This window comes from Mya arenaria, chromosome 5 (genome assembly GCF_026914265.1).
Source record: "Mya arenaria isolate MELC-2E11 chromosome 5, ASM2691426v1".
Classification (NCBI taxonomy): Eukaryota; Metazoa; Mollusca; class Bivalvia; order Myida; family Myidae; genus Mya; species Mya arenaria.
Window position 1 is genome coordinate 60,112,624 of NC_069126.1, and position 14,306 is coordinate 60,126,929.

Genomic DNA, 14,306 nt, shown 5'->3' on the forward strand with positions numbered 1-14,306 from the left:
GGTGATTTTGTCTAAGCTAGTCATTCGCTCGAAATAAAAATAAGAAAGATTTAAAACGTGATATGTTTATTATATAGAACATATGGTAATCTTTGTTTCATTCGTTGCCTTATAGAACCTGGACATAATGGAATACAAAGTTTTGTATGGATAACAGGATCTATTATTGCTGTTGCCATTTTAGGATTTCTTCTCCTGGTATTGTCCGACTGCAGTAAACGCTGGCGTCGGTGTAATATATGCATTAATATTTCTTAGTATATTACTCGTTTTGCTATTACTAGCAAAATCAAACGGCATTCAAATAAATTTGAAATTAAACATTTTTGTAAGGCCTTCATGAATGCTCCGTCTGGTTTGCTGTTTTGATTTTAATTCAGCCACAAATTTTAGTCCTATATATTAATAGTGTCTCTGAAATATTGCCATATTAGATAACTGCCGGAACTAATTACAGCCAGCATTTGAAGGTATTAATAATAAAGGAACGGTTTGCTGTCATATAACCTGTTTTTAAATTAAAAGCCGAATATAATGAACATATATACTTATTAATTCTTCATATCACAGCCATATTGAGCTAAAATAAAAGATGAGAAAAGACAAACCCATGAACTGCAGAAACACAGCAATGAAACGTCAATTGTATGCTTAAAAAAGGCTGAAAAAAGGGAAAATGCAAAATTTTAAACACTATATTTGCAGTGTACATGAAGGGTAATATACATACAAAGGGCAGCTGTACGAACTTCTTCAAACACACCTCCTGAGGTTTGGTTAGAGTGCTATAAATGTTTTATATATATCACGGTAATCGTCGTGTTATTGCCAATTGCATATTGAAATAAAAAAGCATGTGAGCAATGGTCTATTTTTATAGATAACAAACAACGTTGAATAACATAAAGATGACTTGGTCTTTGACCCCAGATTGAACAGAATTAGTTCAGTTGTCCTGTCATATTATCTTGAGCCAAGATTGATTTGATTTTAGATTGTTGGTGTGAACCAATGTTTGTTTGCCTTCAAAATTTTAATTTCAAAATATTACGGCTAATCTACGTATTAAGGCTCCTGGATAAGTTGTTTTGAGTCGTTAGATCGGAAACCATTCTACTGTTTAAGCTCTTCCCGTGATAATCTACGACCCCCTGCTCTTTCGAATTAAGTCAGTCGGTCATCAGTCGGTATATGTGATTGACAGATCGAATCGTGTTTATTTGGTTTTCGTATTAACAAGTATATAAAAGAATCGGTCTGATACTAAACTTTTTTTTATTTCAATTTTCAATTCAAAAGAGATGAATGTGTTCTTATGAATTTGATGTCAAATTCAAATGCAGAATAAGCTTTAATACGAATTGTGTTACGTGCCCAAGAGCTTGATACTGTATCTGTAACAGTGTTTTATGTCCTCAGATATTTTTTATATCTTTCACAATGATCGTTCTAATCGAGTATCTAGCTTTAAAACGGCAATACATTCATAGTTGTCCTTACTTAAGTGTTGTACGACATTTATACAGTACACACTGCAACCAGTTTTAGTTATGCGTCTGTTATTCCTTTTTATATTACATTAAAATTATTTAAGTAAGTACACTTTGAAACATAACACATTTATAAACGGATTACTTCTAACACAACACATTCGATGTTGTATAATCAACAAAGAAGTTTCGCGCATTTTATGTGCCTTTACAGGCATTTTTTATCATAATTGTTACAATGTAAAATCATTTCACATTTTGGCTCCAAACAGTTCTGATATGTATTCATATGAAACAATGGCCTTCCTTTGATGTTCATGTTTTGCTTAATGTTTTTTAATTCAGTGCGTTCCACTTCAATTAGCCACAAACGCACATGCCAAAACTTGAAAAGTATTCTTTTTCTTAAAACCACAAGTATCTATACGGATATTCGTTCCATTTTTAATGCACAATCTAAACAATGTGTGTTCATTGTAAAATATCTTCCTTGCTCGTGCCTTTATACTAACGACCGGAGGGCATGTAAACCATCGCAGTGATGTTATGATATATGTTGAAATTTAACCCTTTCTTCTATGGCTTCATTTACAATGATTCAATATAATGATGAGGGGAAAACCTATCATCACCAATATGATTTTCTTATTGGCTTGTGCGTGTAAAAATATGGCGTTATGGATACTTATTATGGTTTATATATCACATTATAGTGAGGGATTGGGTAAGTGTATGTTTTTATGAAATGTACAGTTTTCTTTGTGCATCATACTGGATTGTGTTTAGGTTTGTACTAGCTTGCAAAAAGTTTATATTTTATCAAAATGTGTAAAAAGGTTTAATTTTATGTGTAGTCTATTTTCGTTGATTAGTGACGTTCTCTGTCAGTCGTTTAGCGTATTTGAGGCCTTAACCTCGTGCTTCTCGACTCGATCTTCGTTAAACACAATCTACCGGGATTTTCCCTGTAGCTACTAATCCATTACTAATGTAAATGATGATTGTGATAATATTTTCATACGTGAGAGTTCTCGGTCAATCTTGGTCCTACTCCAAACAATGTTGAAACTATGTAGATGACCAAATAAAAAAATGTCTATTCATACTTACAGGTCTTATTAAAGGTCATCCTCCAAACACTGTTAAAACTATGTCAATGTGTTAAGGTACTACCAGCGTACGTACTTGAATAAGAGATTTATTAATATACACTTGTGTCTTATTTGAGGTACTCCTGCAATCACTGTTAAAAATGGTGTCGGAGTGCTTAGATTATTACAACCAGCATTTGTTGGGAGAAACGTGACGTTTGAATTTACACCGTCTTCATCGACCTCAACAGACGATATCAGGTTGAACTACATAAAACGGAATGGGTCAATTGCAAAAACAATTGATGAGGATTATTTACATGTACAGCGTGAGGGACAATCTACAGTTTTTACCATTACTGACGTAGATCGAAGTTATAATGGAACCTCTGTATACACCTCAATTGGCAACACGAGAAAATCGCCCTTACTCGAATTGAACTTAAAAGGTTAGCTTTTTAGTTGTTTTCGTTTTTAATATTGTCATATTTGTCCTTAAAATCGCAAATAATTATTAAAAGACAACTTTAAACATAAATTGAATGGCTAATTGCATTGTATTTTGTAAATGTTCCAGTTTACACAGATGCGGGCGGCTGTGGAGAACTGTATTTTCTTTCGGAGAGACCTTATTTTGCCGGAGACAATTTGAGTCTTGGATATTTCCTGTCACCACAGGTTGCAAAAGAGAAAAATACAAGCAAGTATTCTGTAAAACTCATCAATGAGTACTTAATGTCTTTTGAACAAGCAGAAGGTGTTTTAGAACTTGACCAGGTGGGCCACGAGTTTATCTTTACTTTGTTCAACGTTACGAAAAATGACAATGGACATTATTGGATTCAGTGTCTGGATGGAGTTTACGGAAAGTTCTCTAATGGTGTCCATGTGTCGATTAAAGGTGAGTTGGTCTTAATCATAACCATAAATCGAATGTGTACTTAGAATATAATTGCTGCTTTAAGCATGTGATGCCTAGTGTGTTGATGATATTTTTAGGAAAGCCGATAATTGGTCCTTTGACCACAATTTCTACATGCAGAGAGTGTATCGTTTTTAAAACAGAACACAGACTTAGAAAAGTGTTCTGCGAAACGGATGAAGAGTATAACGCCTCAAATGTAGAATTTGAAATAGGACTAATTCAATATGCATCATTCAAATTATCACGGAATCGATTTGGATTGAATTCATTTGACAAACCAGCAAATGCGTTCCATCAACTAAATGCTATTTGTACAGTCTTTGGAATACACCGGAACATGTCAGTGGAAGCTTCAATATATGTAGTCGGTAAATTATTTTGTATTTATTGTTTGAAAATAATTTGAGCCTACAAATCAGTTTAAACTTTTCTTGGCTTTAAGACGATTGTTCAACATAATCAACAGGTCCTTAATCAAATGCATTTCTCAGATGGTATTGACATATGTTTGCCTGCATACAGTCTATAGTCCAAACCCTGTATTTCTGCAAAATTTATGAATATGTTAAGACTTGAAATTAACGGCTTTGTAATTTCTACCGTCATCAAATCTGAACAGTGTGTTGAACAAGTGACATAATATTGATGATTCAAAATTATTCAAGAATAAGTTTAAAATAATTACATGTTCGTAATATGCATATGCTTTTCAACCTAATACATACAATGAGAAACCTAAAGTACATACGCTACGTTACTTTGACTAAGCTGTTTTGCTATTAATGAATGACAACCATCACTTTCCATCTTGTAAAATTTGAATATTTATTTGAACTTATTTCTCTTCTCTTCAAAAGTAATTTACATAAATGCATGCATTTTAACAAGGACGCTTTAGATTAGATATGTTTTTGAATTATATGTGAACTCTCTACGCTGAATGCTTTTATTTCATGTCTTTTATCACTGACATTTTCTACATGTGCTTCATAACTCTTTGCAATTCAGAATGAACTGAATTTTTTTACTTCTAAAACATGTGTGTTAATTTGTATGCATATTATTTACCCATTTGTAAAAAAAATCTTAAGCATTCATGTGCATCGTATACAAACAAACATTATGTGGACATAGTGTCTGAATATAACGGTCGGGAGCGAGGACGCAATAATTGACATTGAAAAACACTTTTTATGGTCACACATCTCTACTTCGGTGTATGTACCCAATAACTTGAACCAGGTTTAAAGCTATATAAAAGCTAACTTTACAAATTTCCTCAACATAAATAACAATTATCATGAGCGCAATTCAAAGAGGATGCATATATGTATACAATTTCACACCTTCGGTAAATATGACAATTGTTATGTTGCACATGTAACTTATTAATTGCTACTATATGACATATTAATATACTCCGATGGGTGGTAACTGGAGATTTATTATGTCTACGAAGCACTACCTTAACACAGGGTATCAATGCAGTGAAAATCAATACATGTTCTATAAGTTTGATAGTATACATGATGCACTTATGTTTGACAATGTCATATCGAATCGTTACTGTTGTGGTATTTCTTTGGTATTAGAAAACTTTATATGTTTGACAATAAATTCTTATTGAACAATTTTGAAAGTACATACGCTATGTTACATAGTGTGATAACATTAATTATAAAGGAGGACTAAATTGAATGTTTTAAACTCCAATCTTGAAAATAGCGGGATCTCATATATAGCGAGTTTAGCAAAATATCAGCATATATAATTACAGTTTTTATAATTGAAAAAATAGCAGATCCATATAGTTACCGTCCAAAGTCGTGACATTTTATCTAATGTTCTGGTCGTTGACACTTAAGTAGTGCTTTGTATAATTATTGATATTACCTTTAGATGAATCCGAAGTTTACTAGGATAAACAAGTTAATGTCAATACATGAACTCTTATTAAGATGACAATCAAACAATAAATGATCTTTGTGGCGTTCATCAGTGATATATAACTAAAATTGATATAGTATGATTTTTTTTAAACATGAGTTTATGCTTAATATAATATACTATTTCTTTAGAGTTACCAACACCCTTTTCTTCTGTACATTTATATGTAAAATTTATTCGTTGGATATCGTGTGTTAACACAAATGGTGTTTGACCTGTCATTCGTTTAGCATCTTAATCAAATGAGTTTAAATGATTCTGCTAAAATGCCATCTTTAACTGTACACACACATTGCATCTAAAATGTAATAGAAGGCAGTGCCATTGTCAATGTTCTGGCAAAAGGCGTTTCATTGTTTCATTTTGAAAATTTTGAATTAAAGCATGTCAAAATGTCTGTATTTATATATATATATGTTTATATTTTTTGGTTAAAATAACTGTAATCGTTCTACTAGTGGTTCGTAGTTTTGTTAATTCTTCCTTTTGAAATTTCTGTCATCAAGTAAATCCTAATGGTTCTCCACAACTCTCGGCTGACGAAGTGCTTTTAGAGGGAGAACCTGTAAATATAACTTGCACATCATCGAGCGCTAGGCCGCCACCATTGTTGAAACTATTTGTCGAAGATATTGAAATTGATACAAATACCAATGTATCAACAACGCTTGACGACTCAACCGGGTTAGGCAAATCTGTATCCACACTACATTCGTTCAAGAAGGAGTGGGGAAACAAGAACATGTCCTGTCAACAGCTTCCGGAGGTGAATGGATTATATCATGAGAGGGTGTCAAACAAAGTACAAATTTATCACAAATGTAAGTGTGAAAATGTGTTTATTTTACCATTATCCTTAAAACTTTATTAAGCTTGCTGTTGCATACATCACTGCATATGTGTACAAATTGATATGTTGTCTGCTTCTGCAGGGTTTTATAAATATCGATGGTAAGCAGTCATACATACTGTATTGTATTTATTTACGACCGAAAAAACACACGTTAACTTCGAAATAGATGTAATTCTACACAATATGAACGAGATGGGGTATTCAATTTGTTAAACTTAAAAATGATTGGTCAATATGTAATACAGATGTATGGAAAAATGTAAAATATGTTTTATATGAATTAAGTTTTTGTTGTTAGCGTTATACATTGACATTTGAACAACGAGCAGTTAACCAATCCGGGACCGGTGATGCTATTTGTTGGATGACGTGGAACATTTGTAAATATATGAAAACTCTTTTTTCGGTTTGTTTATTTCAGATCCCCCATCACGTCTTGATCTTGTTATGGATCAAGGCAAACTATCAAATGTTATAACTGCAATTTGTACATCGATGTTCGCAAACCCAGCATGCGATATTAAATGGGAGTCAACAATTATGAATTTTAATTACTCTTTACTGGAAAGTCATACCTTTAAGCACTCTACAGCGTTAAAAATTAGTTTCAAAGCTTCCAATGAAGATTATGGAAAACGAATAAGATGTAGTACTGAATGTCAATACTTCCAGAATACTCTTACAAATTCTACAAATGTCATATTCGCAAGTAAGTGATTGCACATATAATATTTTGCGTGTTAATAATTATGTCGGTCACATTTCATCAATTGTAGAATTTTAATAGCCTGTCGTATCCTATAATTGCAAGTTCTACACATATAGTTTATTGGGACATTTTTTTTTAATTTAAAATAAATAAAACAAAATGTCATTCTCGTTCAATAATATCTGTTAAAGTACATCACTTTTGAAGAGTTGTGACAATAATGCACATTTCAATACTTTAATAACAAATGCCGGAAATCCATAGCCAAATCTTTTCAGAAAAGCCAAAAGTTGTTATAAATTCAACCCCAGTATTACCTGTTTCACCAAAAACCTACATAGTTCTCACTTGTGCTGCAAATTCCCATCCTGTTGGAAATATCACTTGGACGATGGTGAAAACATCTCATTCATTATTTGCACAAACAACGTTGTGTTACAATACATCAACATGTATTTATGAACTTACTACATCTGACGTTGAACAGGAGTATGAGTGCATTGCAAACAATGAACATGGCAGTGACAGAGGATCTATAATTGTTACAGTTCAGGAACGTAAAGAGAAAAAAGGTACACAACATTGTTAAAATATAATTAGTGACGACTTAGATTCACTTCATGAACCTTTTATTTTCTGAACATATAAACGACTACCACTAAGGATTATTATTGATGCTTTACATAGACACAAACATGTTGGCACCTGGAACTATTCACCCCCGTTTTAAATTTGCAATTGAATTCACTAGTTGCTTTAGTCAAATTTTGTTGAAATATTGCTTCTTTAAATTTTCAAAGGTCTGTAAAATACAAAACAGTTATAAACGGATGAATTTATTATGTTTTGAAATAAACGAATTTATAAACAGATTGTGATTTGAACCAAAAACATACCTAATGCCCCCCAAATTATATTAAGTTTTCCTCTTAATATTCCTCCACTCATGTTCTCATTTGTTAATGTTTTTGTTGTTTTTTTCAAATAAATTGTATGGTGCAGACAAAAGTTTGGAGAGTTGGCACAACACGTTTTGAAGATTGGCGCTTTAGCTATAAATTGATCCAATAAAGGGAACTGTATATTTTTTAAACCAATATTATGGTCAATATTATAAATGCTTTAAAATTATTTGCTTTACAGAACTGATACAAAGTGAACGAGGAAGTTTTTTATGGATAGTAGTTTCTGTTATTGCTGTTGTCACTTTAGGAAGTTTTGTCCTGATTGTGTGCGGATGTCGTAAGCGCTGGAATAGGGGTAAAACATGTTTTCTTTTTTTGATAGCAAATAGTTTTCCTTTTAGGTTTTAAAGCTGCACTTTCCACATCTTTGCGTTAACCTATGACAAAAAATTGCTGACAAAAAATCAGATCGTAGAGTTTCATATTTCCGAAATTTGTTGTTTTATGGCTTAAACCGTGGCTTACGGATAATGAAAATGCCTAAAAAAATCAATTTTTGAACTTAAATATTAAGTTGCCACGTCTGATGAAGATATTGTGTTTCATTATCTGAACTGAAGTTGTAGTTTTTTATGTATGTCTGACTAAAGTGTTCCTGTAAAAACAAATGAAAGTGACTAGTGTTATAAATCCATATGAAATGCATTTCTATCTGGAATATGCGTAATATGAATTCAAATGTAAATCATAGAACGCCTTAACGCATCTGTTATCTTCTCAATTCGGCATTCAATTTACTTTCAAACTTTTGTCTCGTGATTTGAATTAAATTGAAGTTTTATCTTCTGTCGGTGCTTATCAATATCAAAACAAGCTTAGTAAAGTTGGCACTGAGTCGAATCGAAAGGCCCCGTCGAAGAGGCCCATTCGTAGACTGAACATGTGAACTTTTTAATGAGTGGCAAAGGAATTAGCTTAAACAAAACAAGTTTAACAATTTCAATAGAAACATTTTAATTTTATAATTGAAAAAATCTACTGAATGACAATAATATGAGGGTGGTATATAGATATATGTATCCGCTTCTCGAAATTATCATTCGTGTTATGTTATAAAAGTGGCAGAACATTTAAACAAATATGTTTATCTTTAAAACACTCTATGTTTGCAGTGTACGAGAATATTAATACACATCAAGTACGGAATATGTACCAAGGCATTGCAGTCACTTCTTTAAACAGGCCTACTGAGGTATGGTAATTGCGCTTTAAATATTTGTTTTGTATTTACTGGATAAAGTTGATTGATAAACCTTTACTGCCGTTGTAAGAAGAGTCATTGAGTGATAGACTTACCATTACTGCCATTATAAGAGTAGGCATCGAGTGATAAACTTACCATTATTGTCTATGAAAGAGGAAACATTGAGTGGTAGACTTTACGTTACTGCCTAGGTAAGAGAAGTCAATAGGATAAAGGCTTACTATTACTGCCAATATACGAGAAATCATTGATTGATACCATTACTGCGAATATAAGATGAACCATATAGTGATATACTGCTGTCCCATGAAAGACAAGTAATTGAGTGATAGACTAACTAAAACCGCCAATGTAAGAGGAGTCATTGCGTGATGTACTAACCATTACTGCCAGTGTAAGACGAGTCATCGAGTGATAGACTTTTCTTTACTGCCAATGTAAGAGGAGTCATTGAGTGATAGACTTTCCGTTACTGCCAATGTATGAGGAGTCATTGAGTGATAGACTTTCCTTTACTGCCAATGTATGAGGAGTCATTGAGTGATAGACTTTCCATATTTGTCAATGTATGAGGAGTCATTGAGTTATAGACTTTCCATTACTGCCAATGTATAAGGAGTCATTAAGTGATAGACTTTCCTTTACTGCCAATGTATGAGGATTCATTGAGTGATAGACTTTCCTTTACTGCCAATGTATAAGGAGTCATTGAGTGATAGACTTTGCGTTAATGCCAATGTATGAGGAGTCATTGAATGATTGACGTAGCGTTATTGCCAATGTTAGAGGAGTCATTGAGCGATAGACTTTCCCTTACTGCCAATATAAGAGGAGTTATTGATTGATAGACTAACATATATATATAATAAGAGTTTCATTTCAATTTTCATTGAATACAATTGATTTCATTTATATTTTCAAATACATGGTCAAAGTAAAAGGCTTAATTTGAAAACATAGTAAAACATCCAAGGAATTTTAATGCCTTTGCATAATACGTGTACCTTACATCATATGTTTAGTACTTGGTCAGCGCAATAGTTTGTACATTTACACATTGATGATTAGTTTGTTGTTGCAGTTAGACGAAACGACGTCCCCAAGAGTTTATGATGAGATTGACGAAAACAACTTGTCAATGGTACAGGCTGAAACTAGTTTGACGACAGATGAGACTGGAAATAATCAAATCCAGAGAGAAAATAGTAAAACGTATGATACGATAAGCGAAACAATCTCGACAGGTACACATACCAGTGAAATGACACATGACTACTCAGCGCCAACGAATCTAGGAAGTTTAAGACAGGAAACAGACTCGGAAGGAAGGGAAGGCTACTTACATGTGATTTATGAGTTACATTAAAACGAAATAAAAAAACACAACAATGGACTTAAACAGGTTGAAATAATGTTACAGGCTATATTTCAAGCAAACATATTAAGCAATAAATACATTTTAGCATGTTCGGACAACTGCAGTAAGATAACAATCCGATTTTCCTTGTATATGAAGTTAGGCATACTATCTATCGACATATGTGTATACTATGTTAATTGTTTGTATCAGAATTACTTGAATTGTTTTGTTTAAATTTTCTTCTACCTTTGTAGTGGTATTTGTCGTAAAGCTACTTGCGTGTTTAGTTCATCTGCAGCTTATTGTATATAGCTTGAATGTATTTTATATGGACTTAAACGATGGGATGGATATTGCAGTTTCTGTTTCAATACTCGTTTTATCTTATTGTTAATGTATTTTTAAGAAATAAAACATGATTTCATTCGACTAATAGACCTTCCAATAAATTGTTTCTTGGTCTTTCTCGTTAGTACTGAAAATCAAAAATCGGAAAAGCTAGATTTTGGGAAGAAAACACATTTAATTCGCATTTCTCCAGCCCGGGATATATAGCTATACAAAATTAGTACGTTACAACTAACAACTGAAAATTATATTTTACCAAAATCTGACAACATCACGCTTTGATCGGGAATATACTATATAGCGTAAGATATAGGCAATTTAATGAGTATCTTTCATTTGTATGCGGGTTGAATAGTATTATCCGAGCCAAGGACACGTGAGGAAGCTGGTCTATTAGTAACCGACAACGCAGCGTGCCCGAGGATCGGATTTGTTGATCCGGTCCGCATACACAAGACTCGTACCTTTTTCGTTATTACCTGAACTGTTGTTTGATAGACTTCAACTAAGAGCGCATGCTAGGTTTTTACTAACGCCACTGTTATGACTGTAATTCGATGAACATGTTTAAAAGTTCCAGACAAAAGGTTGCCCCTTTAAGGTTTTTAAATAGCGATATTGTACTTCTTGTATCAGACTATCTTATGTTAACTGTGTCTTTCCAAAACACCTTCTTTAATCGCGTATCTATATCTATCAAAATACTATTCTTAGATGGCGCGTTGTACAAGTGTCGGGAATACAAAGATTGTTCAAATTACTCACAAAATTGCATTGTTCGATGTCTGACCCTATGAAACGTAAACGAAACGCTTTAAGTATGAGCTCCTGCTTAGAAGCAAAAGGATAACTGCCTTACACAAACTCAACGACATACTCGTTTTTACAGGACAACTGACCCTGTGGAAACACAGACACAAACATATGCCCACGCAAACGATCGTTGCTCGCGCACACTCAAATACACGCACATGAACACACAGACACACGCACATACACACACACGCACACACACACGCACGCACACACACGCACACACAAGAAATGCAACACTGTAGCAAAAGGTTGCAAGTTTATTATGTTGCTTTTCAATAATTTCAGAAAACATATTTAAGTCAACATAAGTATGGAGTTAGTCAGAGTACAACTTGAAAAACTGTACAACAATGGGTACAAGACGTACCATTTGTTATTGAAGCCCTCTCACTTTCTTAAAACACCTCTTACGTTTCGCCTTTTTTCGCATCATTACTTCATTTGTAGAAAGGATCTTAATACTTTCACAATACATATATTGCCATGTTAGTGAAGTTATTGGAACGGGATGAGATTTATCTGAACATTGCATGCCGTCAAACAAGTGTTGATTGAAACTATGTCAGCTCACCCAAACCATTTTTTTGGAGTAATTGGAGGGGTTCCTTACAATGTTAAGATAAAAATATTGAATATTGCATCACATTTTCATTTTTCAATTGATTTTTCAATACAAATAAAGTAAAAGTTAAACGTAGCAGTGATAAAAGAAACTAAACTTTTGCCTTTGACACGATTGATGTAAAAAGTGCAACCAAAGTGAATCAATGAATAAATTCAGTATCCAAACTTTAACGAACTTTTCGAGCAACAGCATGAGCATCGTATAACTTGACAACATGCTTGTTTCGCCTTTACATTTAACATGCATATGACATTGCAAAACTCAATTTCACGTTGTGGACCTATAAGTGTCGAACTGTTTATTAATTAAATGTTGTTGTTTTTATTATTGTTGTTTAAGACAATAAAAACAAGAACGTAGGAGCACGCAATACATTACTATAAATAGTTATGATTCTTCAATTTAATTCTGGTGTACGCGTAGTTTAATGTTGTAAATATGTTACCTTACGAAGATGTGTCAATGCGAGTTGTCGATGTTTGATACTTGTCTCTTTATCTTATTAAATGTTGGTGAATCCACTGAACATTCAAGTGCACTTTTTCCTTTGATGTTCAAGTGTTTGTATTGTATGGTATTTCTATTGAATACTAGTAAATGAAACTCCCACCAGACCAACGTGATACTTGGTATTATTGGTGTAGCCGGACAGTTTAGACCATTATAATGCATTGACTGTCGTTTTGGTGTTAATTGTTTAAGGAGGAAATGGCTGTATATTTCAATGCTCATTGTGTAAGCAGGAAATTATTGTACACAAATGTATTTTCTTAAATCAGAAATATTGAAACAATAGAACAAAGTGCTTAACTGTACATACCACTTTCCATACTCATTTGCTCAAGCGATCTCCGGGGGGAAAAAGCAAATAAACTGACTTCCTTTTATTACCAAAAGTACAATGTTACTTAATATTTCTCCCCACCCGGCACTGACACACTTTAAGTAAAGTTTGTGCTGTCTTTATATAATTTATCACGATTTAATCGTGCAATGCTCGCTTTCAATAACGTGTGCACGTCTTATCGACGAAGTAAATTCTTCTTTGAGAGCCTCTATATGTAGAATATCACATTTTTCAAACATATATATGCTTGGCAATGAATTTTTTTCTGGGCGATGCCATCCTTTTGAGAAGCACCAGCGTTCTGCCAGGCCATGTCGTGGTGGTGTTTCTGCGTGAGTATATAATTGCGACAATTGTTAATGGCAGGCAATCCGTCCGTAAAATGACTGCTACTCATATGGATATTATCAAAATCGAATAGCGATTACAAACTATGGCAAATTGCACGATACTATCTGGGTTATCTAGCTTATTGTATAAAGTATAAGACGTTTATATATCAAGTGTAATCACAACTCTTCTCAGGATTTAGAAAAGCCTATACATATAATATAATACAACAATAGGCATATTTTTCAATAGCGTTCCACAAGGTGCAATGGCCACGCTCACGTGTTGAAACAAATAAAAACAAATACAAAACAGGTTTTATTAGTATTTACATTTATATTAAAATACACGAATGACTAGTAGTTGACTATGTAAAGATATAAAACTACTCAATAAAACTAATCGGCTGTGTAACGATGTAATTATTTATATTCAAATTGATATGGGAAGAACTGAATGCTTGTTATATTTACCAACAACTTTGCATATGACACTGTGTTTGCTCCATTAGTTTACAGCGCAATATGCAAAAAACACGAGAGAGAAGCTATGGTGCTGCTGTTGTTAGAAATACTGTGTTGCAAAGCAGTAACAGTAAAGCATTATATATCGTGCCATTATTTGAACATACGCCATCAAGAAATGGCACGTGCATCATTACGTTTATGAACACATGAAAAGTATATGCACAAGTGTATATATACATGTATATAATAATTGAACACAAGGAGCATTATCACAGAAATTATCCGGTGACTTTTAGACTGGAAATTTTGGTTTTCTGTTAATATATCTA

General features: G+C 33.2%; 2 protein-coding genes across 2 annotated transcripts; both read left to right on the forward strand.

Moving 5' to 3' along the window:
• The first annotated feature begins 2,099 nt into the window (after window positions 1-2,099).
• LOC128235844 (uncharacterized) lies at window positions 2,100-6,408 on the forward strand. Its single transcript, XM_052950636.1, has 6 exons — window positions 2,100-2,214; window positions 2,719-3,030; window positions 3,159-3,482; window positions 3,581-3,874; window positions 5,960-6,274; window positions 6,386-6,408. The coding sequence occupies exons 1-6, from the start codon at window positions 2,100-2,102 to the stop codon at window positions 6,406-6,408; spliced, it is 1,383 nt and encodes a 460-aa protein (XP_052806596.1).
• Window positions 6,409-6,806: 398 nt separating this feature from the next.
• LOC128234326 (uncharacterized) lies at window positions 6,807-10,957 on the forward strand. The gene is made up of 5 exons (XM_052948501.1): window positions 6,807-7,015; window positions 7,294-7,587; window positions 8,159-8,275; window positions 9,093-9,172; window positions 10,266-10,957. The coding sequence occupies exons 1-5, from the start codon at window positions 6,847-6,849 to the stop codon at window positions 10,548-10,550; spliced, it is 945 nt and encodes a 314-aa protein (XP_052804461.1). The 5' UTR covers window positions 6,807-6,846; the 3' UTR covers window positions 10,551-10,957.
• Window positions 10,958-14,306: the final 3,349 nt, after the last annotated feature.

What these genes read in the sequence shown, in the direction of transcription:
- LOC128235844 (XM_052950636.1), top strand. Translation starts at nt 2,100, where the DNA reads ATGAGGGGAAAACCTATCATCACCAATATGATTTTCTTATTGGCTTGT. An exon ending in AGCTTCAATATATGTAGTCG is followed by an intron (nt 3,875 to 5,959) that starts GTAAATTATTTT and finishes TCTGTCATCAAG; the next exon opens with TAAATCCTAATGGTTCTCCA. An exon ending in AGTACAAATTTATCACAAAT is followed by an intron (nt 6,275 to 6,385) that starts GTAAGTGTGAAA and finishes CTGCTTCTGCAG; the next exon opens with GGTTTTATAAATATCGATGG.
- LOC128234326 (XM_052948501.1), top strand. Translation starts at nt 6,847, where the DNA reads ATGAATTTTAATTACTCTTTACTGGAAAGTCATACCTTTAAGCACTCT. An exon ending in TCGTAAGCGCTGGAATAGGG is followed by an intron (nt 8,276 to 9,092) that starts GTAAAACATGTT and finishes CTATGTTTGCAG; the next exon opens with TGTACGAGAATATTAATACA. An exon ending in CTTTAAACAGGCCTACTGAG is followed by an intron (nt 9,173 to 10,265) that starts GTATGGTAATTG and finishes TTGTTGTTGCAG; the next exon opens with TTAGACGAAACGACGTCCCC.